Source organism: Rhinolophus ferrumequinum, chromosome 16 (assembly GCF_004115265.2).
Source record: "Rhinolophus ferrumequinum isolate MPI-CBG mRhiFer1 chromosome 16, mRhiFer1_v1.p, whole genome shotgun sequence".
In the NCBI taxonomy this organism is placed as follows: domain Eukaryota; kingdom Metazoa; phylum Chordata; class Mammalia; order Chiroptera; family Rhinolophidae; genus Rhinolophus; species Rhinolophus ferrumequinum.
The window spans coordinates 22,629,437-22,653,103 of NC_046299.1; the positions used below are offsets into that span (position 1 = coordinate 22,629,437).

The window sequence follows — 23,667 nt, forward strand, 5'->3', positions numbered from 1 at the left end:
AACTGCACTAACCGCTGGGACACCCCTGGTGACAAGGATGCACTACTGTGCTGGGGGAAGGGGCAGGCGGGCAGCAGCAGTGAAGGAAAGCTGACCCCAGACCTGCCATCTGGCTGGCTAGTGGCCGGGGCCACATGGGCCAGACTGTTGGAGGCTCAGTGTGACTTCTGTCAATCAAGGCCCAAGCCCTGGGTATCCTAACAACATGGTGCCCACAAGCTCAAGAAGGAAACCAGAGGGAAAGGCAATGATGTTGCTAAGACATTTATTACATCATAAAAAGTCCACTGTTGTCCTGTTTTTCCATATGTACATGCTCCTGTGGGCAGTCGCCCATCCAGCCCCACCTGCCCACCCTCCATGGTACCAATCAACTCTCCAAACTGACCAACTAATTGATGAAAGAGGAAGAACTGGAGGAAGTGGCCCAGGGCTGATGGGAGTGGGGATGGGAGAGAGAAACAAAGTGCAGAGTGGTAGGTTGGGCTCTCAACACCTGACCACAGGCAGGAGGGGCATGGGGGCGGGCACTGCAGGGCTGGCACAGTGATGCCTCCCCAGAGCTGCCAAGCTGTAGGTGATACCTGAATGTGTTCTCAGGTTGGACCTCCATGAATGGAAAGCAGAGGAGGAAAAGGTCCTGCAGCCTGACTGGGTCCCAGGAAGGGCTACAGAAGTTCTTTTTCAGGTCCCCATTATTCATATAGCAGCAACGGCAGCTTGGGCTGGGCCTGAAGAGTCTGTGGCCCCTGGGACAGCTGGAAGGGGGGGCCAGGTACGGCCTGGTAGTACTGGTCGTGATATCTGAGGGGCTTGTCTTAGTTCACCTCAGAGGTGGGCATGGAGTCTGTGGGGCGGGGTGTGGCCAGGAGGGGCACTGGTGAGGTGGCCTCGATGAGAGCAGGGTTGAGGATGATGGGCAGAGTCATGGGTGGCACGCCCACCTGCAGGGGGGAGGCCAAGGGCTGCAGGATCAGTGGGGGCTGAGCCAGGGGTGGAGGCCCATCTGGGGCAGGGCTCAGCCTGCTGGGGCTAGATGCCACAGGTGATCCAGGGGAGCTGCTGTTGGCAGGTCGGGCGCCCTCAGGCTTCTCAAAGTCTACAGGGAAAGCAGGGTGGCTGCAGTCAGACTCCCTCACACTTCCTACCTGGTTCAGCTGCTCCTCCCCAGTCCTGTGAGCAAAATGGCCCCTTCCCAAGATAAACAGTTGGAAGTCTCCCTTGAAACTCATTCCAATGTCAGCTCTCTTATCTTTACCTTCTACCTCCTTTGCTGTACCCCTAGTCAGGTTAATTTTGGTCTGGTCTTTACTAGTATCCCTGAAGGGCAGCTTCTGCATATCCTCCAAGCCCTGACCCAGCCTTCTCCTCCCAAGCAGCTAGCTCATCATAGCTTATCTGGTCCTGCCATTTCCCATAGGAAGAACAGGCAAATAGGACTCTCCAGTTCCCTCCTTCCCCTGGCTCACAGCCCATGCGCAACAGCTATCCCAAGCGACCCTGGGCCTCCTCTCAGGCCTCCTGCTTCCTGCTCAACACCCCAGCAGGCTAGCTCAGATGGACTCACCACAGGCCCCCAGCTCAGAGGGCATCTCTGGGGGAGGTGGATGGCCAGCTGTCCTGGTATCCCCAGCAGCAGGAGTCAGGTGGGCTGAAGCCAGAGGTTTTTGGGCATGAGGCTCCATGGGCATGGGATCTGGGGAGGGCAGAGAATTCAGACGTCAGCTCAGTGCTTCCTTTCAAGTAGCACCCTGAACTACCCACCTAAAGTACAGAGAACTAGTTAGCTCCAGACTCTTTCTGATGAAGTGGGGCTGAGCTCCCTACCCTGGATGACAGTCTGCTTGAAGAGCTCATCTCGTAGGTGGGGCAGAAAACAATCAATGCGCTCCCAGGTGATCTCCCAGAGGGCTGAGGGGCTGCCTCCTCGGGCATCTGCACTGTGGAAAATCTCTGCTGTGTCCATCACCAGGAGCATGTTCTTCAGAGACTCAGGGATGGCCTCAGACTGCAGGTGGCAGTGGGACCATAAGAATAGAAAAGAGAGCATGGGGGAATATGGTAAGGAGGAGGTCGCCATCAAGGGGACACAGTAAGTCTTCCCAGCAGGTGGGAAAGAAGTAGGCGGCAGGAGTTGGGCTGAGGTAGAACATACCAGTAAGTCACTGGAGCCTGCGTGCATGTACTTGTCCATGAAGTCCAGGATGGTCAACCAGAGGGCCGCAAAGGTAGAGAGTGACAGCAGTGGAGACAGGTGCTGCAGGAAGACCTATGGCCGCCAGCCCCTTTGAGCCGAGGGTAGGGTAGGAGCCTTCTGTACCCCTCTCCAAGGCTGGCAGGCAAGCCTGCCCTATCTTGCATGGGGATCTTAGATCAGAGACACCTCTGAATTCCAGAATCCTCCCAGGTCCCTAAGTCCCACTGAGTCTTCATAGCTGGGGGTCCTGAGCACCTACATTGCATCTCTAGGTCCTACCAGAAGCCTTGGCTTCACTCCTGGTGAAGAGGCAGATATAGGAAAGTGGGTGGGTGTACGGTAGTGAGCAGTACCTTAGAGAGCAGGGTGGAAGCCCTCATCCGGGTCTCTTCCATCCCACCCACATCTGCAGGGCTGATGTTCTCCAAGAGCTTGGTCAGTAGAGGAAACAGCACCTGGTGGGTAAATAGCCAACATCTCCCTAGCAGGGGCAGTTGGTGGCCTTACCCCAAAGGAAGCCAGGGGCTGGGGTGGATGGGTACAGAGCAGAAGGGAAGGTATGATGCAGGCTGAGGACTGACATTAGGGGCTCTTCAGGCTGCCTGGGTCTCCTAGTCTTAAGGATATGAACTTTCCCTTAAGACTAGAGAGAAGTCCTACCTTGTTAAAACAGGACTCCCATTCCAGGGCATCGAGCTTTTGCAGATCATGTACCAGCAGTGCTCGCTGCAGATACGTCAGCGCCTGCATCCGCACCTGGCGCCGGGCATCACAGCAAAGGCAGGCAATGCCTGGGGGTGAGAACAGGCTCAGGATCCTGCAGGCATCTCCATCCTGGTACTTCCCAAGTTCCAGCTCCACCTCTGCCCCTGCCCCGCCTGCTCCCTGGGGGTTTACCCTGCAGCAAAGGGCACCAGCAGTGGGCCCAGAGGGTGCGTGAATCCGCTTCGATCTTCCGGCCACCTGTGTCCAGGTGGCGCTGCTCCTCAGCCCACGAGCTGTAGATAGAGGCGGCCCGAGTGTGCAGGGTGTGCATCAGGTCCAGCAACTGGGGTCACAGGAGGGGCAGGATATGAGTGGGATGAGGTCTGGTAAACCCCCCCGACCCCCAATGTTCACGACTGAGTCCTCAAGTGAACCCCAAGTACCAATCCTGTCATACGCCACCCCTTCCCTCTCCCTTCTTGACTGTATGACTTAGTTGCCCAGTCTGGCCAGTGTTTCCCCAAACTGGGAAGTACTCCTAGTAGAGGAGACCTAAGGAAAGATGTGGACTAAGCATTGAAAAACTGAATTACACAGTGAGAAAGACACTTTCTCTTCAATTCTCTTTCACATCTGATGATTGATAAAACCTCATCATGTTAAACTCATTTTAAAAACAGAAATCATACCTCAGGCTCAGAAGTTTTGATGGCCAATAGTGTCTGGCCAGATTTAATAAAGTGTTGTTTTCATCATTTTCCTAAGGTTTTCTATTTAAGGCCATTAGTTCCCCATTTATTTAGTGATATAAAGTCGGCTCATAAAATAAATTTTTGTATGCCTTGAATAGACACAGAATAACTCTGGAAGGTTATAAAACAAACTGGTGGCAGTGGTTTCTGGTGAGGGGAACTTACTGGCTGCAGACAGGAATGGAATGGGACTCTTCTCTGTTTTTAAGGGTAAACTTGATCTGTTTACCCTTTTGTATCTTTTGAACTCTGTACCATGTGCGTATACTACCTATTCAAAAAATAAACCTTAATTTCAAACTTAAGCAAATAAAGACTTATAGGTGGTCTTGGACAGGAGAACACTGGCGGTGATGGCTGAGGGCCTGGGCTGGAAAACATAGGCCCTTCCTCTGTCCTGGCTGTCCCTGGCCCTGCCCAGGCTCCCGATGTTAGGTGCAGGGAGAGGAGAGGAAGCAAAGGGTGCCATACTTACGTCCTGACTGACCTGTAAAGACACCGTATGGTAGCTGGCAGGCACGCCTTCATCCTCATCGTCGTCACTATGGCTGCCCCGAGTGGTATGTTGGCTGGAGGATCGAGGGCGCCGAAGCACTGAGCCCTCCTTGGATTTCTTCTTAAAGCGGTTCCCTTTGCTTTCATACTTGTGGCTCTTGGCACGTTTCTCCTGGGACTTGCACCCTGAGCAGAGCCAGAGCCAAGTCACATTTCCACGTCCATGGGCACAGGTGGACTGCCTTTCCCCATCCTCCCCTTCGTATATTCACATGGTTACTCCCCAAGTGCCCCTTCACTGGGTGACTCACCGCCATTAAGACTGGCCTCCACAAAGATGCGGAGAGTCTTGACGCAGAGCTCAAAGTTGTCGGGTGTGATGTGGGCAGCATCACGCACAATGAAGGACAATGACTCCACACACTTCAGCAGGGACTTAGTGTCATGAGGCCCGAGGTCCAGCCCCACTGTTAGGCTGTACTGATTGACTAGGGGTGAAGGGCCTGGCCAGTTGGGCCCAGGCCCTGGCTTGGAGTTATCGATGTCATCCTTCCCCACCTGTAAAGTACACAGAGGAGCTGGAAACCCAGACTTGACCCAGACCCTACCCTAGATTCCCTCTTAGAGGACCAGGAATCTTTCCCACAGGCCAAGGAGGCAAGATTCACCTGCTACCCGCCCGTATGCTCACTCACCACTAACCAACCGCTGTTGACCACGTCAACATCTGTGGCCGATCGGTGGATCTTGCCAGGCCTGCCATGGTCAGTGTAGACCTCTGAGTCAGACGTGTACCCTCGGTCCAGGCTCACATCATTTTGATGGTAGGATGGGAGTTCACTGTCAGATTGGGCCCCTGAGCCGGCAGGGACAAAGGCAGAGTCAAGGTGAGGATGGGGACATCAGGAAGGGATAATTTCAGCTCTCAGAAGAAAGGTGCTGAAGCCTGGCCTCTCCTCTCTCTAGGTCTGGCTTCGTTTCAGCCTTGTCACCAGAGGGCTGAAGGATGGTCTGGACAGCTTCTCTTTTGACCAAATAGGGCAGCAGGCTAATTTGGGCTCCTGATAGCATCTAGTAGCAGCTGTCAGGGGAGGGAGGGGGCAGTGAAGAGAGTTTCTGAGAAAACAGTCCTCAGGACAGTAGTAAGCCTGGCTTCATACTTCCCCGCTGCCTACTTGCCTTCATGCTGGTTAGCCTGTGGGTGTGCTGGGGAGAGGCCAGTGGGCATGGGAAGCTCTGGAAGCGGATGGCAGAAGCCATGGGTATTTAATCTGCTGAACACAATAACCTGTTTTATTTTCCTGTCTCAGCCCCTGGGCCATAACTGTTTATCTGCCAGTGCAGGTCTCCCTGGGACAGGGCTTACCAGTATCAGGTGCCTCGGCCCTGGCTGTGGCCTGCAGGGCAGCTGGAGGCTTCACACCTGAGCCAATGCACTCCAGCAGCGTGAAGAGGGTGGCCCAGTCATCACCTGAGTGGATGTTGGCGGCGTTGGTCTTAAGAAGTTCATGGAGCCCAAAGGCTACCTGGTGACTGACTCGGGAAAGCACGCTGGGCTTCATTAGTAGCAAAATGCGAAGAGAGAGCAGTACCTGGGGGTGGGATGGGTAGTAGGAAGTGGGATGTGACACATAGCTTCTTGTCTAGTCTCCTTTCACATCAGCCTCCTTAGGCCAGTGAGGACAGTTTGACTAGGACCCAACTTAGGGTACAGCTGCTGGTCTTATCTTTTTTTCAGTGTTTTTTTAATTGACATTTTTATTGAGATACTTATAGAGTCGTATGTAGAAGAAATAACACAAAGAGATCCCTTATATACTTTGTCCAGTTTATTCCAATGGTAACATTATGCAAAACTATAGTATAATATCATAATCAGGATACTGACATTGATCCACTCCACTGATCTTGTTCAGATTTCTTCAGAGTTCTACACAATGTCATCCCCTGTGTGGGTTTGTATCTACTACTGGTCAAGATGCTGAATAGTTCCAACATTACAGGATCCCTCATGTTGTCCTTTTATAACCACACCTGCCTCTTCCTCTTCCCATCCCTAACCCTGACAATCTGTCCACAACTTCTAAAACTATGTCATTTCAAAAATTTATATAAATGGAATTTTATAGTATGTAACCTTTTGGGATTGATATTTTTCACTCAGTGTAATTCCTTGGAGATTCACCCAAGTTGTCGCATGTACCAATAGTTGTTGCTTTTGATTGCTGAATAGTATTCCATAGTACATATGGAATACTTAAACCAGAGTTTAAGTATTCACCCATTGAAAATCATCTGAGCTGATTCTTTTTGGCTATTACAAATAAAGCTTCTATGAACGTTCATTTATAGGTTTTTATGAGAAAGTAGGCTTTCATTTCTCCGGGATAAATGCCCAAGAGTACAATTGCTGGACTGTATGGTAACTGCATGTTTAGTTTTATAAGAAACTGCTAACAGAGTAGCTATACTATTTTACATTCCCATCAGCAATATGTGAGTGACCCATATCCTTGCCAGCATTAGGTATTTTTATTTTAGCCTTTCTGATAAGTCTATAGTGGTATCTCACTGCAGCTTTAATTTTCATTTCCCTGCTCGTTAATGATGTTGAGCATCAATTAATGTCTTCCACGTGCTTAAGTGCCATCTGCATATCTTCTTCAGTGAAATGTCTGTTCATATCGTTTGCTCATTTTCTAATTGGGTTTTTTTTCTGGTTTGTTTTGAGTTCTTTCTCTTTTTTTTGCCCCCGCCCCCCACCCTCCCAACCCCCCCGGTTTTTAAGCCATTGTTTCTCAGTCTAGTTGTAGGGCGCAGCTTCCTGGCCCATGTGGGGATCGAACCAGTGGCCTTCGGCATTAGGAGCAGCGCACTCCAACCGCCTGAGCCACCAGGCCACCCCTTGAGTGCTTTCGTATTTTAGATAATAGTCTTTTTTCAAATATGTGACTTGCAAACATATGCTCCTTGTCTTTTCATCCTTTTCACATGGGCTATCATAGAGTAGAAGTTTTTAATGTTGATGAAGTATAATTTATCATTTTTTCCTTTTATGGATTGTTCTTTTGGTATCAAGTTTAAGAACTCTTTGCCTAGCTCCTGAAGATATCCACCTGTGTTTCTTCCTAAAGGTTTTATAGTTTTGTATTTTACATTGAAATCTATGATCCATTTTGAGTTAATTTTTGTGTAAGGTATGAGGCTTCGGTTAAGGTTCATTTGTTTTTCCCCACTATGGATTTCAATTGCTTCCACGACTGAAAACGCTATCCTTACTGCATTGAATTGTTTTTGTATCTTTGTTAAAAAATTAGTAGAGCATCTTTGTGCGGGTCTATTTCTGGGTTTTCTCTTCTGTTCCATTGATCTATGTGTCTATCCTTCCTCCAACACCACACAGTCTTGATTACTGTAGCTGTATAGTAAGCTTTAGTGTCACTTTCTTCTTTCTCAAGATGTTTGGTTATTCTAGGGCCTGTGCTTTTTCATCTAAATTTTAGAGTAAACTTATCTACGTCTACAAAAAACCCTGATGAGATTTTCACAGGAGTTGAATTAAATGTATAGGTCAATTTAGGGAGAATTGACATCTTTACTACGTTGAGTCTTCCAGTCCATGAACATGGTATGTCTTTTCATTTATTTAGATCTTCTTTTATTTCTTTCATTAACATTTTGTAATTTTCAGCATACAGATTTTATACGTGTTGTAGTAAGTGTACATCTAAGTATTTCTTTTTTTTTTTTTTTTGGAGCACTTGTAAATGATATTGTGTTTTTGGTTTTACTTTCCATATGTTCACTGTCAGTATATAGAAATGTGATTCATTTTTGTGTGTTGATTTTATATCCTGGGACCTTGCTGAACTCACTTATTACAGTAGTACCTCGGTTTTCAAACGTCTCCATTGATGAACATTTTCGTTTACGAACGCCGTAAACCCGGAAGTAAATACTTCAGTTTTCCAACATGCCTCGGAAGTTGAACATGTCACGCAGCTTCCGCTGAGTGCAAGATCCTGAGGCCTAGCTGTCAGCTGTTTTTGAACGTTTCAGAACTTGAACGGTCTTCTGGAATGGATTACGTTCGAAAACCGAGGTACCACTGTAGTTCTATGCTGGCGCTCTTTTATAGTTGGGCCAAGAGATCTCAGGAGGGTCCTAAGCATGAGAGGAACCAGGCACAGGGTTGGGACTGCCACAAAGCAGCAGCCTCCCAGCTCTAGAGAACAGATTTATAGGATCCTGCAGAGGTGCTGAGTACCAGCTTCATACCTCAGGCCATTCGAGACTCATCCCCAATGTTAACTGTTGTCACTGGACTCATGCTATGGGGCAGTAGATGTGCTCTCTGTCTCAAACCATATAAACAAGTGACTCTTGTGACTCTTGTGTCCCTTGCATACCTTTCTGCCCTCCCAGCGGCACTCTGCTTACCTGGCCACTGATCTCTTCTCTCCGGAGTAGCCGAATGGCTAGGCGTAGCAGCCCCACTACCGCCCGATCCACAAGGAAGCAGAAATCCTGTGCCTGGACACACAGGTGGTATAGATGGTCTCGGACAGTCTGCCACACACAGCCCACACGGTCCCTGAGTAACATAAGGGATGAGGACAGTCTCAGCTGGAGAGGCCACTGGGCAGTAAGCCTCCCTTTCTGATTCACAATAGGCCCTTCAGGGCTCATTGGTATTATATCCTGGACAGACAGGGATAACGAGCAAGCTTCTCCTCCACTGCCTGTGGCTTCATGTGCTTCTTACCCCTAGAGCCCACTCAGCAAGATGGCCCCAGGCTTTCATCCCTTTGGCATAAGCCCAGTATGAGGCCTCTAAAGACTGCCTTTTACCTGTTCTCCAGCACAATCCTCAGCAGCATCTCCAGGCAGAAAGCAGCATCCTCTTCATCATATGTCTCTTCATCTGGCGTCACTGAGACCAGAGCCTAGAGGAGGACAACGCCAGGAAAGTAGGCAGCCACTGGCCCTGCCCTGACAGAAAGTGAGGCACACACCACGGTCCCTGTCTCCCCTCCCAGACCCAGCTAGCCCTTCCATCTCTCTTTACTCCATTCTGTACCTTCATGAGCTCCTGCAGTGACTCCAGCTGGAGGAACTTGCTTTCCGTGATCATCTTTTCTGGGTCACATTGCTGGAGGGTGCACAAGAGAGAGGTAAGGCATCAGTGATAAGGGCTGGAGGGAAGAGAACTTTCCCAAGAGCCAGGGAGACAGAGCAGAAGGAGTCAGTTCTAGTCACAAGTCTTTGATGATTCTACACTTCATTTCACAAGGCAGTATCTATCCAGTAGGGAGGAGTCCAGGTTTATTCACTAAGCGCAGGCAGAGAGTTACCTTGATACAGTCTAAGGCAGCTCTCTTAGCTTCCTGGCTCTCAGTGGATGGGCCCCTCACGCTAGACTGCTCGGTGCCGCTTAGTGTCAGCCAGCTCACAAAGCTCAGCACTGTCGACTCTCCTCTGCAGAAAGAGTACAAGCCCCAGTGAGCTACAGAGTTCTGACCCTCTCTCCCCAAAGCCTTCAGCCTCTGATCTGTTCTCACCGGTTCGATGGTGTCTCCTCCCGCTGTAGAGAGATCTTGCCATTGGGATCCACAAAATCTTCTACCTGGACAAGCAGGTCAAGAATAATTTCCTTCCGTGTGCCCTTTGCATTTCCTGCTCCCCCCTGCAAAGTTCTCTGGCTTTCTTCTTATAGCTCTATTGACTAGGGCCCCTCCAAATGGTGACTGGCAATGGCTTCTACCAGCGTTCCTGGACAATTATCCCCCCATCAAGATCTGTGGCCTTACATTTGAAGTGTTACTCGTAAGCTTCAGCAGGCATCAGGCCCAGTGCTACTCTCAGCCAGTTCTACATACTGATAGCACACAATCTTGGAGCTCTTGCCTAATTATTGTGGATTAGTCTCCTACCAAGAATTACCTCCACCATAGCCTTGGGCAGCAGTTGGGCTCGGAAGAGTTGCAGCATGGCCTCCATGATATTCTTCCAGCCCTCTCTCAGGATGTCGCCATGACGATGAGCCAAATGGAATACTGTCTTGGCTGCAATGTGGGCTTTAGGGTTGCTTCCAAACACAGTGGGCAGGTTCTCAATAGACTGGAAAGAAGATGAGAAGCTTAGGGCCTGCCAAATGTCTGAAAAAGAGAACCTCTTACGCCTCAACCAATGGCTCCCTGAGTCCTTCTGCTGGCTCTGCTTCAGTCACCCATAATACTAGTGGTAAAGGCTAACCTACATAAGGCCTTCCCCACTATGGCATCTCCTTCCCCACCCTCCCCGTTATGAGGTGACGCTACTCTCATCCTAGGGTATGCAAGACAGAAATGGCCTAAGCTCTACTGTAGTCAAAGGTGTGTGTGTGCGTGTGTGTGTGTATGTGTGTAAATATGCTGAGGGAAAGCAGCTCTGGAGATAAAGAGTAATGGCTAAAAGAGAGGTCCTCCTTTGAAACTCCAGATACAGAGTTCTTGCCCATTGCTCACCTCACTGCTGAGCGCTGTGAATTTGCACAGAGAGATGATGAGATTGTCAAACACATCGCTGAGGCCATAGTGGGCGGAGATCATGGCGCACTTCCTGTAACGTCCATCCCAGAAAGAGAGTCACTGGAAGGCCAGGCAGCCCTTCCAAGTCCCTGAGGAGGCTTGCTTGGGATTCTTCCCAAATCAGTCCCAGGAAGAAACCTTTTACTCTTAAATCTGTTTAAAACTGTCCCAAGCTTCAGCCTCCCTCCAAAAACTCAGGAAGAACCCACTCTAAGGAAAAAAAGAGTAGGATTCAGAGAGGTATATAGTCAACCAAGTTAGCTCAGAGAGGTGGGAAGACAACACCAAGACCAAAGCTGGGCTACCTGAAGCCTGAGATGGCTTTCTGGATGATTGTCTCCTCAAGGCTTTTGTCAAAGACATAAGAGAGAGCAGCAATAGTGGGGCCCCAGGTCATGGTGAAGAGGTCAAGATCGTAGCTGCCAGCAGGCACACGCAGGAATATGCCCTCTGGGGTGGCACCTCGATGAAGCAGCACATTCCACACATAGTTCTCCCGAACCAAGCCTGTCTGCTCCTCAGGCATCACAATTTCCTCGTTCCTGCCAGGAAATAAGGAAAGGAGTAGGCACACTACTGTGAACCTGACTGCTCCCAAACTGAAACAAGGGGCTTTGCCTTGGCACTCTCCATCAATGAGAGGTCATCGAAACTGCAGTTCAGTGGTTTGCTGCCCACCCACCAGGGATAAAGAAAGAAACACCCCATGACTCCCCATAATCTCAAAGACCTGTTTCTAAGTGGAGTTTTGTAGTACGATGTCACATTCTTTCTGTGACATCTGAATGAACAGTTCTACCTTTTCTGATTTGCACTAAAGAACTAAGTGTCCCATCTCTGACCTCTGTCCCAAGCCTCACTCTCCAGTGTCCATTTTGTGTTGTCTACCAGCCCCAGAATGTATCTTGGGAGTTAGACAGGAAAACCCAGTCACTCTGGGTTTGAGAAATGGGGCCATGACACTCCACTTAGAGGGGCAGTTTAGATCCTGGCTTAGAGTACTAGAGTTCCAAGACTGTTCAGGCTTCTTTAAGGAAGAAATGAGTTGGGAGAGAGGGGGCTGCCCAGCTAAGTCCCAAGGCTAAATCCAGGCATATGAATCATTGCAGAATGTTGTGACTGTAAAATCTGGAAAAGGGAGCAATGTGCTTCTCCTTAACAGAGGTGCTCCACCATCCTCCAAACATACTCACTTGATGGCATGATACATGTCCTCCAGGATGTCTTGTTCAAAGTCCTTGCCTCCATTCACACCTTTTAGGTTTTTGCGAAACTCCTAGAGATAGACCAATAAGCCGTTCCCTGCTATGTGTCAATGCTGAAGCCCCACCCAAGGAAGCCCTGGGTCTGCGGTAAATAGGATTTAGGAAACAGTAAGTGAAAGGACCCACCTCCCCGCCCGTTCCTCTTCTGGATTGGCCAGCCCTCCCTGATTCCCTTGGACAGAGTCCTGTCGATTGTGCCCTTTGGAAATCCCAAGTCATTTCTCCTATCTGCAAAGCTTGCTGGATCTTCTCTGCCTAGGCCGGGATCCAAGCTTACCTCCAGGGTCATGGGTGCATTCTGTTTGCGAACATTGTGGTTGTGCTGGTCAGTATTAAGCATGATGACAGCATAGGCCAGGGCAAAGCAGGCATCGCTATTGGCAAATGGGGAGCCATTACAATTCTGAAAAAGTAAAGACCCCGGCTGTGTCAATGCCCTTCTCCAGCCAATTAGACCCTCACAATCAACCCACTGGTCAATGCTTGTACAGAGGGGATATACCGCCCAGAAAGCAGCCAATCTCTTGCCAACTCCTTAGCAGAAGGTGGCCTCGCTATGGAAAGCTCACTGATGATGCTCTCAGACTTCTTGGGAGACCGCAACTGGGTCCTTCAGTTGGAGCCGTAGAAACACTCAGTCAAATGAACTTGAGAGGGTGGGCTCAGCCCGTTCGTCAGACTCACCCTCCAATGCTCTGTGAATGCCTCCAACAACCTCTGGATGACTGGCGCTTCCCCAGGCAAGCGGAAGGCTTCCAGGTAGAGGCGAAGAGCTTCGTCCAGCCGCAGACCCTGAAAGCTGAAGGTGCTATAGGGAGAGGAAAAAGGGTGAAGGTGCTGAAGATATGTAAGCTGCAAATGTTGGGTTCTCATTAGCCACAGTCCCTTTAACCTTCTCCTACTAGAAAAGAGGAGGCTGAGGGCTCTGGCAAAGGGGTTATCTCCAGGCCATTTCCAACACAGACCAGAATTTGACAACTCCTAACCTTAGTACTTTTCACATCAGTGCACTCTTGCCTAGAAACCTCATCCCCTGGAACCCAGAACCTACCCTGTGCTCAGGAACCCTGCTCCACCCCTTTGCAAGGCTGTTTATGCAGAATGGAGTGGCTCCCAAAGCTATCTTGCTAGAGACACTTTCAGGTCCAACAGATAAAAGGGATGGGGAAAGGCAGAGTGTGTGAGCTGAGTCACCAGCAGGAAATGACTGAGACTGCTTTGAGGGAGGGATGCTCTGTCTCCTCAATGGATCCTAATATGTCCCACAATTCTTGCAGCTTCCTCACCTCACAAAGCTCTCCAACAGGTCAATGTTTTTGCGGTCACTCACAAACTCTCCAATCATTTTCTTGTCTAATCGCGGGTTCTCTCGGAGCCACTGGGCTACCTCTGTGTTGTCCATCGGGATGGTGAGGAGGCCTTTCTCCTGCAGAAACTGGATCCCCTTCTTTGGTTTCTGGTTGAACTGCTCTGTGCCAGTGATGAGAAGCTGGAGAAATACTAGGGTGTCAGAAGCTGCTGTGCCCCTAAACCAGACAAGGCCAGGCCGGACTTCATCACAGTTCACAGCTTCTCACCTAACAGGCTCCTAGGAAGTGGTTCTAAGTGACTGCAGGACTAAGGCTGGGTCATACCGGCCTTGGCTTTCCTCAGTCTTCACGTCTCTGAGAAGCTTCACTGGCTGAGGAGCTCGTTTTCACTCCTTTTATGAGTGCTCAAGATGCATGGGACAGCCCCCCTCCTCCAACGATAGGATCAGGAAAAAAGTGGAAGAGACTAGAAAAGGTTTTCTTCTTCTCTATGGTTTTATAGCAATCCCTGACATCTGTTTATATGCAGCATCTTGTTTATAACCCAGCTTGGTTTCCCTGTCTTTTTGTGGCTTCCTAGCTCTTGAGGCCCTGGGGTTTGAAGGACAAGGTGAACTAACTGTGATGAATGATAAGATAATTGTTTGTCCAGCCACAGCCCTGCAATCAAGGGCACACAAAACCCAAAGTCATTTATTTAGGCTAGCAATAAGAAGAAAGGGTTAAATAAAGGTTTTCTTTGTATTAAGAAAACCAAAAAAACACAGTTATTTGAACTTTACTAAAGCACCAGAATAAATGTCAATCTTCCTTTATTGCCAATCATCACCCCAGAGCTGGAGATGACCACTAACCTTCAGTAACCCACATGATACCAGCTCACAGAGTTCTGTGCCCACCGGTAACACTTGGCTCTCAGCTAGAACAGCATTTTCCCAGAGGCATATAATAGAGTATGACAAACTGCATGGCTCTGGAATAAGGGAAAAGCTTCAAAGGAAACTGCGGGGGGTTGCTGAAGTCCCAACAAGCCAAAAGACTAGCCTTAGGAAGCTGTACAATGAGCTGCTAGAGTCTCGCTCATCCTCTGGGACAGAAACCCCACCAAGAACACCCAGATAGAGGTGGGCAGAGGCTGGGCTCCAGGGATATTGGTATGTACCTTCTTTTTGTTTTTAATTTCAATCAGTTCTCGTGGATCTGGCAGGAGACAGGAAAATCGAGGTGGCTTCCGGGTAAATTTTTTGTCAGCTAGCAATGAGAGGAAGAGAGGGAAAAAGCCGTAAGACCTCTTTTACCAGGATAATGACTTTTGGAAGGTTGCTGATATGTTCCCCAGTGAAAAAGAAGGATGCCTCCAATTGTCGTCTCATCAGTCTTCTTCCTTAGAAGTCCTATCTTCTAGGGCTCCACATGTTTCCTTTCTTCTCTCAGGGTTTGAAGGTATGGCGAGTAGCCCAGGTTCCCTCAGGTACTGCCCTAGGGTATCTCTGCTCCCTCACCTCTACTCTCCACCAGGCCCTCGAGTTGAGGGGGCTCAGGAGCACAGACACCCAGTACCTACCCCCAGAGTCACCAGCTTCCTCCAGATCACTGCATCCTGGCTTCCCATGTTCTGCTGGCAGCCGCCCTCCACCTGGCAGATGCAGACCTGGGATGTCTGGGGCCATGCCTACAGCCTTCCCCTCGCTGGCTGCTCTCTCAGCTGGTAGGAGAGAAGAAGATAAGTGAAGACTTATGGGGTAGGAAGCCAAGCAGAGCTGTGGGAGGTTGAATCCCTGGCCAAGGAGACCTGCATGCTCCCACATAGGTTGCCAGCCCTGAACAGGACAAACCCAAGGCCAAATAAGTAGTCACTGTCCCAGGTCAGCCAAGCATTAGATTCTATAATTTAAGAAGATTACGCAGTCACTTTCGTTGACCTTATGCAACCTCTATTTTAAGGGGGAGTTAGAGAAGAATAAAAGTGGAGACAGATACTGGTACTGGAGGAAAGCAGGCCTAGAGCTTTCAGGGACAAAAGTCCTATGTACTTTAATTTTCTTTTCTCCCCATAAATAATAGTTTTGTAAAAAAGCCAAAGCATGCAGAGGAGAAAAGGAAAAAACCACGAGTCTTGCTAACCTACCTGCCTGGCCTGTGATTCAAACCACCAAACCTCAAAAACACAGAACTGGGAGTACCCCAGAAGTGCTATAAGGGCAGGAGAAAGGATTCACGGTAGAGAAGGGATAAGCATAGAACTCTGGGATCCTCAAAGAAAGAAATGCCTCTTACTACTGCTGGCTTCTCGGGTGCTATCCACTGCTTCGTAGCTGGGCCTGGCTACCTCTTTCTTCTCTTGCTGGGTAAGGTTGTTGAGGACTTTAGCCTGGCAGTGGGCCTCAGTGCTGTCAATCACTGTCAGTAGGGCATCAAGAGACAGTAGGTGTGTTGTATAGAGCTGACCAGATACAGGGAAGGCATTCTGGAAAGTAAACAGATCCAGTAGACTTGAGGTTAGAATATTTTACACTTAAATGATCCTTTTCCAAAAATCCCCAAACTTCCTATAACTTCTACATTGCTGAGAAAAATGCCTTTCTTCTTCCTGTTCCCAAACTCTCAAGTGCTTCCCTCCCTGTATATAGCATCCTCACTACCGCCAGAGATTTCCTTAACAGAGATTTCTTTCTAGAAGCCAATAACAATGTTCAGCACCTTGGACAGCAGCTTGGTGAGGTCTTCAAAGAGGTTGGAACAGTAGTAGTCACAATCATAGTTGATGTAGAGCTCAGTGACAAAGCTGGGGATGTGCCACAGCTGTACAATGGCCTCCAGTGCCATCTCCTTCATCTCGTAAGGCATCTTGGGGTTCTCCACAGTGATGATCTCCATGAGCTTTTTGATGTACATCTGGCAATAACCCAGTAATTACCATGTGGGTGTGAAAAGGATTCAAAATAGGAAGAGACAAAATGAGACAGGAAAAACACTAAACAGGAAGCAGAAGTCCTGCCAGGAGGCATGCACTGAAAGAGAGTTATTCCATCCCCTAAATACATCCCCTCTGGCCGCCATATTGGGGGAGAAGGCCTGGTTCTCTCCCTCAGGCCTCATCCAAAACAAGGTGCCTGTTGACCTTTCTGTGCACTCTATGTGAGCCTGACCTGGTTCTAGTCAGAGCTGCTTATTGCGATTTAGTGACAAAGCCAGCTTGACTTGCCTGCCTGTGTTGCAGAGGATTTGCTAGGCAGAAGAGGCTCTGTACCAACTCACGGTGAGGTTAACTGCCGGTCCTCAAATACTGGCTGGCTACATTTGGGTTCTCCCATTTTATAGCCAGCCAATGTTCTCTAGGCTCCTTTTAACTTCTCCACTAAAGAGACCAGCCAATGAAGCAAACTTTGGAGGCTAGAAGCACTCTCCTACAGAAGCCCCTAAATCCTACCCCTGCAGCATGACAGAGCTGGCCCCACTGAAGATGCCATACCTCTTTCCTATTTTTTTTCTCCTTCTTCCAAGGTTTAGAAACTTACCTCCAGTTGGAACTTGAGGTACTCCCTCATGCTCTCAAACAGTAGGAAGCATACTCGCAGAGAAGCAGCATAAAGGTTCAGTCGCTCTACGCTGAGTAGCTGTAAATCAGAGTAGGGTAGGCCATGAGGTTTTGGAACCTGACTATGGCTCCAGAGAAAAGCAGGAGAGCAAACTGTGAAGTTTCTACTAAGGTCCTGTGCTCTGAGGGGACTCTACATCTAGCCATTCCTATATTTCCCTTTGGCTGCCAGAGTCCCTGGGAACTAATGGAGTCCTCTTGACTGTGACTACTGGCCAACTGGGGAGGGAGGTTCTTTCCTGGGTCCCATACTCTTCTCATTAATCAGCCAACCCACTCCGTGCTCCCCTGGCCCTTGAGAGACCCTGAAGAACAGCCAGGGGCTCAGAGCCCCTCTAGAAATCCAGTCTTACCTGGAATAAGTGGCGGCACATCTCATCCTTGATGAGTCCCAAGAGGGTTTGGCACTGGGCTACAGGGGCTGACTCCAGAGCCACTGTCAGCAAATGCAGTCCCATGTGGATCATAACCTCTGAGTTGTGGCGGTCATGTGGATTGGTGAGGGAGATGAGGAAACGGAAGAGCTCACGGATGCAGGGAAGACCATAGGGAACCAAAGCTGTACCTGGAGAAGGCCAGGAGGGAAGTAGGACTACTAAGAAATGACTGGCTTGATAGCTTGGCCTAGCTTGTCCTGTATTTTACAAGACAATTTCTGATAAGTGATTCTCTTCAAGAGAAAAAATGTTTTTTTCTGGGGTGGTAAGGAGACTAGTCTCATGTATTTAAGGAAATCAGAATTGATGATTCTACCTTTCTGTTAAAAGTCCCAAGATTTCTCTTCTTCCCTCTCACTTCCTATTGTCCGCCAAACTCACTCTCTGTATAAAGGAGGGAAGGGCTCTATCTATGCCAACAGTTCTCTGGCTTGATTCCATTTCCTGACTAGAGCATGGCCTAAGACTTGTACCAGAAGATAACACGGGTCCAAGACAGTCTAGGCTCAGGCAGCTTGACGGGTAGCATGGGGGAGGTGAACAGGCGGAGGCTGCCCAAGAGTACCTACCTTCTTTCTGGGAGGACTGTGTGAAGCGCACACCCCGGGGATTGACGTAATCCATGTCGTGGACAGAGGCCGAGTCAGAGTGCTCAACAGGGGACGTGCACTCCTCCAACACTTCAGGGATAGATTCCACGGATGCTGACTGGGCCTTTTCCACATAGGCTCCTTCCTGCTATGAGCAGTCGCAGGGGGACATAGGAAGAGGGATGAGGCAAGAGCAACTTGGAACTTACTCCCTGAAATACCTGTCCTCCAAGTCTCTCTCACGCACTGCAGGCGTAGTAGGGACAGCTCAGTGGGCTATGAATCAATGCGAGAGGGCTCAGGGCAGGAATATGATGAAGAACTCAGAACACTCTCCTAAGGCATCCTAGGGACAAGAATTCTAGGGGCAACAGAGGCTCTCCTAAGCTTGGGATTTAGAACATTACCTTTCAGAAAAAGCCACAGCCAGCTCCCCCCGCCCCCCTTTGCCAAGTACTACCAGCATGTAAAACTTGATAAATCCCATAAGCTACCTCTCACAGTGAGTCATGCTGTGGGTTTTCAAAGCAGCACAGCTAATTCTAGAAAATGGGGAAGAACCCCAGTACCCTATCTTCTTTTGAGCCAAGGCCTGGATATAGGATCTAAAGGATCAAGCCAATTCCCACAGTTGAAGACCGGAGAGGGGCCTTTAGAAATCAAAGCCATACCTGGGGGTCAGACTGCTCAGGAACCCCTAGCTCACTGCCACCAGGCTCTGCAGCTGTGCTGTACCCTGGAGAGCCAGGTTGCTCCAGGTCAGTGAGGTCCTCTTTGGAAGTGGTCTGGGAGGAGAACTCCAGGCCACTGTCTGTAGAGGGGCTGACCACTGCTGAGGCAGCTTCTGAACTTGCGGAGGAGATGGGAGTGGGCACATCAATGAAGGGCATGCCACCTGCCAAGCAAAATAAGAGGCCTGAGAGACTCTGTGGGGAGCACGTACCCTCTGTGGTACCAGGGGCTCTGTTTCCTAGACTGCCATCTCTGTGTATGCCAGTCTCTAAAGTAGTCAGAGTCCCTCTGGAAGGAAAGCAACCTTAAGTCACTGCAGAATTGCTAAATGGTCACTGTCAGATCTGACCTGGAGGTTTCCCTTTTGACTCTCAGCAGAAAGAAACCAAAGCCCCTCGGTTGGTCCTCAATGTCAAAATCCATGAGAGAAAAAGTGTTTCTTCTATTCTAATCAGATGATGCAACCCAGGGCACTTACCAGTGAGGTTAGAGGATAAGGTGGTTCCATTGGAGGTGGGCAGCTCTGAACCTGGTGTAACTTTGGTCATATGACGTGGGGGCCGGGGGGATCTCTTCTGTTTCTTCCACTTGGATGAATCACTCATGCCTCCTGCTCTCATTTTCAGCTGGAAATATTACACCTTATTAGCACTGGTTTTTAAACTAAAACTCTATCCCTAGAAATCTCCCTTTTCTTAGTTCTACTACTGGACCCCAGAAAATAGCCTATACCCTACCAAAGGAAGAGTCTAACCCATCAGAGCACATTCCTACTGCTCTAACCTGGCTTCTATATTGGCCACTTTATAGATCAGCCTGACAGCCTCCACATGGATGGTGACACTCTGCTTGTAGGCTGGTCATTGATAGGGCCAGCCCTCACACATCACTCGAAGGGCTGAGTGATGGTGACAAACTTGAGTCCTGTAGATGGTGCCCGGCCCTCCTGCAGAATAGGTAAGCACAGGGATTCCTTTCCTGGAGCTTTAAATCTACAGGCCCTGGACTCCTGGGCTTTCCTCCTCAACTTCGTGCAGAGAAGCCTCCTACTCCTACTAGTTCTTAAGAGAGCCTACCCCTTTCTATTGCTTAATGAACTGGGCCTCGATCTTAAACATAGTCATTACTCTGTTGAATTTCTGTATCAAACTGGTCAAAGGCTCATTCCTTGGAGTTAAGGAAGGTGTGGCATCCTGGCTGGCTTATGGAGTTAAGGATGGAGGGTCATGTCATGCTGTTGCTCTGCTCTCTGTTACTCCCAATTTTTGTGTATCAATGGGACCTCCTGTCCTTCTCATTGTGGGGTCTTTCTAGATGCAATTTTATGTTTCCAGATGGTAAGGCTACTGATTTCTTAGGCCCTTGCTCCATTCCATTTCCCTCTCTCTTGCTGTATTTCTATTCTTCCTACAGCTTCCTGTTAGTCACAGAGGAAATACTCTATCTAATCTGTTGACTACTCTAGGAGTAAATTTTTATGCATTTTCTCCACCCTAAATTCGTAGCTACTTTGTTTAGGCCCATTTTGTTTCCTAGTGCTGATGCCTTCTCAGTGAGGGTTTGAATTCAGTCCCTCTGCAGAATTAGACCAAATTATTCCTAGACTAATGGACCATTCCTGGACTGGGCAACAGCGGTTCTCTTCCAGGAATCAAGAGAATGACTTTAAAGAGGGTAGAAGCACTTTTCTTTCCTGCTTCTTTCTAAAAGCTGAATATACCCATATTATCCTTGTCCTGTTCAATTCCTTCTGATATTTGGGGAATAGGACCCCTTTCCTCAACCTTTCCCAAGTTCTCTAGAACCTGGATAACTTTTGATCCCTTGCTTAGAAACTACATAATTCTTCTTTCCCTCCCCATAGCTCCTTCCATAAGGGAGAGAGGTATGTGAGCTGAGCTGCACCCCTAGCTTATATTAACATAGCAACAGCCTTGTACGGGATTTACACTTCAGGTCTATCCATCTCCAAAATGCCTGCAGTCAAATGCTTAGAATGGAACTTCAAGTACTCTGAGGACTGTGACTAAGCAGGAAATAGGATACTCTCTCCAGGAACCACTGAAGCTCATCTGGGTCAAGTTCCTGGTAAAAATGTTCTGGAGGTAAAACATGCAGACAGGCAGGAAGCACAAGAGATCAATGAAAGAAAACAAGAACTCCCAGCTTTATTGGCAATTGTCACTGAGCTCCAAAAAGTACTAACATCTGGATCTACTTTAGTCAGATATCTTTTCTCTCAAGGAAGCCCTTCTTTACTTCAGAGACTCTAGGTAGTCGTACTTCCACTGAGAAGCCAGTCACTCATTGAAATTCCTTCCCACACTAGGATCACTCTTTCCTGTTTCCTTCTCTACCTTCAGCAAAGCTAGCTCCAACCTGATCATTTCAAAGAGTGTTCTCTGCCTCCTGGCTGGAGTAGGGGTAAAGAAGCTGCCAGTTCTCACAACTGTCTTAGCTCTTAAAAAGTATAGCTATTCCTTGTCCTAAGGTGCTACGGTGCCGGGAGGTCAGTAGGAGTTCATGGAACCCTCACCATCCTATCCATAAAACTCTGTATTTCCAAAGGATAGTATAAGCTTTACAAAGAAAGGGCAGGTCCTAGGTTAAAAATCATGGCAGAATGCTGGGTAGTCAATGAAGAGAGATGCAACTTGAGATTAGGCAAGCACACAAATGGAACTTGAGGCAATGCATGCAAAGAGAACACAAGTCTATGGACTGTCCAGCTAGGTATACACATCCCCCACCCCACCACACACACACAGTTCATTTTATCTTCAGTGACCTGGATGTCTAAAACCATACTTCTAGCATGCACACTCTTGCAATAGACAGCCCATCCTCTTAAGGTAGGGATATGGGGATTAGGGTAATCTTTAGCTTGAACCCCTCCCCTAAATCTTGACTCTTAAAGAACAGAGGGCATCTCTGCAGATCCCAAAGTATTCTCAGTGTCCTGGGCTATCCTGGCACCTGGCTCCTTTTCTTTCATCCAGTCTTAAACCATGGAATGACCCCTTTAATGGTACCAAGAAAAAAAAAGACCCCAACTAGATGGACTACCCTTTCCCTCCAAACCCAGTTCAGGTCTCCAGATAGTCAAGGACAGCTTAAGCTCTCCATGCCAGCTGTGAGCAGGGAAAGGCTAGAAGAGGGAAGGGTCTTGCTGGAGGTCCCTCATAGTTCTCCTAGGAATGGTAGATATTAAGCTTCTCCACAATGTGTCAACAGGACCGAGGCTCTCTATCGAGGCTTACTATACGATACATCAACAGTTCAAGGATTCCTTCTGCCTCCAAGCAACTAGATGTCCCAGGAAAATTCCCAACACTGCAAAGCTACAAACACATGCAACTCTTTCAAAGCCGTGCTATATTACTAGGGAGGGGTAAGTTGTGCTTTACATAATGGAAATGGGACCCAGATGTTACACATAAACATTTAAATAAATAAATAAAGAGGGGGAAAGGAGAGGGAGAGAGACCTTGAGGTTCTTAAAGAGCAGTACCCTCTCTAACTGGTTCAGGGCTTTGGTCTGCTCCCCACTACTTAGTTGCAGTTTGTTGAGGAGACATGGAGAAATCTGTGAAAGACAGGCAGATGATCGATTTAAACAGAGTGAAATAAACTCAGACACATGCCAACAGGGCACAGGGCAGGAATGGGGACGGATGGCAGGGGAGAGGGAAGGTCAGGTGCATGCACCAAACAGCCAAGGTCATCTCCACGGGCAGAACCTCTGAGGGCTGCAAGCAAAACCTTCACAAGAGGCCAGTGAAGTCCAGGGCTTCCATTCAAGATAGAAAGAGGCCATTCTTCTGACCATCATTCTTCTCCTGGCAGTTGGAGAACCTTCTGATCTGGAGTCAGGCTTGATGTGTCTCGTCAACAAGACTAGCCCAAGCGTGAGCCCAGTCTAATCTAGCATTACGGTGGGATTTGGGGCAGAGCCTCTTTTGGCCTCCTACTTGCTGACAAGGCTGGACCCTGAGGTGCTGGCAGGTCTTTCACCTTTAGCCCAACCCAAAGAGCCTCACCCGGTTTCTAGGAAGGACTAACTCACCAGTTTATGTGGTAGCTCAACAAGATAGGCTGGAAAGGAAGGGCTAGGGAATGAGAGGTATCTGGGAAAGAATAAATTTCTCACTAAAGTTGTGACAGTTATTTCTAGATTCCAAGCAGACCCATCTATGCAAAAAAAGCATGTTTTTGCTAAGTAAGGGTATCCAGGAAACTGCCCACAGCACAGACATCGGGAGATCAAGGTTTGGATGAGAGATAGCAGGTCATACCTTTTTCATGTTGGTCCCCATATAGTTCTTGGGTTCTTCTTTAAACTGAGGTAACCTATAACACAGAGAATCCCATGGACATTATTAGGGATAATACTACATCGCCCGCTCCATGCCAACCACAGCTTATACACGCTCGGGGCCAGAGCATGCCCTGTCTCTCAGGAATAACTAGAAAGAGAAGCCGGCTAGTTTCACCCTTTTCAGAGCTTCATCAAAGAGCCACAGGAATTGGGGGATGTATGACATAGACACTTTCTAAAAAAGGTGGTGGTCATCAGGACAAGGTGACTAAGTGCCCTTGGAGTGTGGCGCTCTTTTCACCCTTAACCTGACTCCTTCCTGCTTCATTTAGCAAGTATTGCAGAAAGCCACGCGATGGGGAGAAACCCCAGGAGACTGGGCATAGAGTGAGAAGTATAAGGCAACTTGAAATTCTGAAACCAGGAAATGTGAATCAGAGGAATAAGAAACTCTTTGTAGCAGAATCCAGTGGTATAAGCTAGTCTGTAGATAATAAGGATTATTATTTATAGATCTGAGAGTAAAAAGAAATCCCAGGGCGAGGCTTTTATTTCTTTTTAAATAGACTATTTTTAGAGCAATTTTAGGTTCACAGCAAAATTGACTTGAAGTTAGACTGATTTCCCATATAAGCCGTCGCCACACATGTATAACCTCCCCCATTATCAATATCCCCTGGGTGGGGCCTTTCAAGCTCT

The 23,667-nt window shown here is 48.5% G+C and overlaps 1 protein-coding gene across 5 annotated transcripts in view; it reads right to left on the reverse strand.

The window, feature by feature from the left end:
• Positions 1-248: 248 nt before the first annotated feature.
• The window catches only part of GBF1 (golgi brefeldin A resistant guanine nucleotide exchange factor 1), a 113,620-nt gene continuing 90,201 nt past the window's right edge, over positions 249-23,667 (reverse strand). For 2 of the 5 annotated variants that reach the window (XM_033130183.1, XM_033130184.1), the window contains 33 exons: positions 22,946-23,000; positions 19,129-19,276; positions 18,590-18,813; positions 17,898-18,066; positions 17,245-17,456; positions 16,812-16,910; positions 15,994-16,188; positions 15,571-15,760; positions 14,858-14,998; positions 14,456-14,544; positions 13,270-13,472; positions 12,668-12,791; positions 12,261-12,386; positions 11,912-11,994; positions 11,024-11,260; positions 10,656-10,749; positions 10,093-10,269; positions 9,711-9,775; positions 9,504-9,627; positions 9,230-9,301; positions 9,001-9,095; positions 8,590-8,743; positions 5,516-5,741; positions 4,845-5,005; positions 4,461-4,707; positions 4,130-4,335; positions 3,095-3,245; positions 2,858-2,988; positions 2,551-2,652; positions 2,156-2,269; positions 1,828-2,008; positions 1,568-1,696; positions 249-1,099 (listed from right to left, as the gene is read on the reverse strand). In XM_033130183.1, coding sequence (XP_032986074.1) covers positions 819-1,099; positions 1,568-1,696; positions 1,828-2,008; positions 2,156-2,269; positions 2,551-2,652; positions 2,858-2,988; positions 3,095-3,245; positions 4,130-4,335; positions 4,461-4,707; positions 4,845-5,005; positions 5,516-5,741; positions 8,590-8,743; positions 9,001-9,095; positions 9,230-9,301; positions 9,504-9,627; positions 9,711-9,775; positions 10,093-10,269; positions 10,656-10,749; positions 11,024-11,260; positions 11,912-11,994; positions 12,261-12,386; positions 12,668-12,791; positions 13,270-13,472; positions 14,456-14,544; positions 14,858-14,998; positions 15,571-15,760; positions 15,994-16,188; positions 16,812-16,910; positions 17,245-17,456; positions 17,898-18,066; positions 18,590-18,813; positions 19,129-19,276; positions 22,946-23,000 — 5,005 coding nt within the window. In that variant the 3' untranslated portion in view covers positions 249-818. The remainder of the gene's footprint in view (positions 1,100-1,567; positions 1,697-1,827; positions 2,009-2,155; positions 2,270-2,550; positions 2,653-2,857; positions 2,989-3,094; positions 3,246-4,129; positions 4,336-4,460; positions 4,708-4,844; positions 5,006-5,515; positions 5,742-8,589; positions 8,744-9,000; positions 9,096-9,229; positions 9,302-9,503; positions 9,628-9,710; positions 9,776-10,092; positions 10,270-10,655; positions 10,750-11,023; positions 11,261-11,911; positions 11,995-12,260; positions 12,387-12,667; positions 12,792-13,269; positions 13,473-14,455; positions 14,545-14,857; positions 14,999-15,570; positions 15,761-15,993; positions 16,189-16,811; positions 16,911-17,244; positions 17,457-17,897; positions 18,067-18,589; positions 18,814-19,128; positions 19,277-22,945; positions 23,001-23,667) is intronic. The other 3 variants (XM_033130187.1, XM_033130185.1, XM_033130186.1) reach the window with 3 other exon arrangements.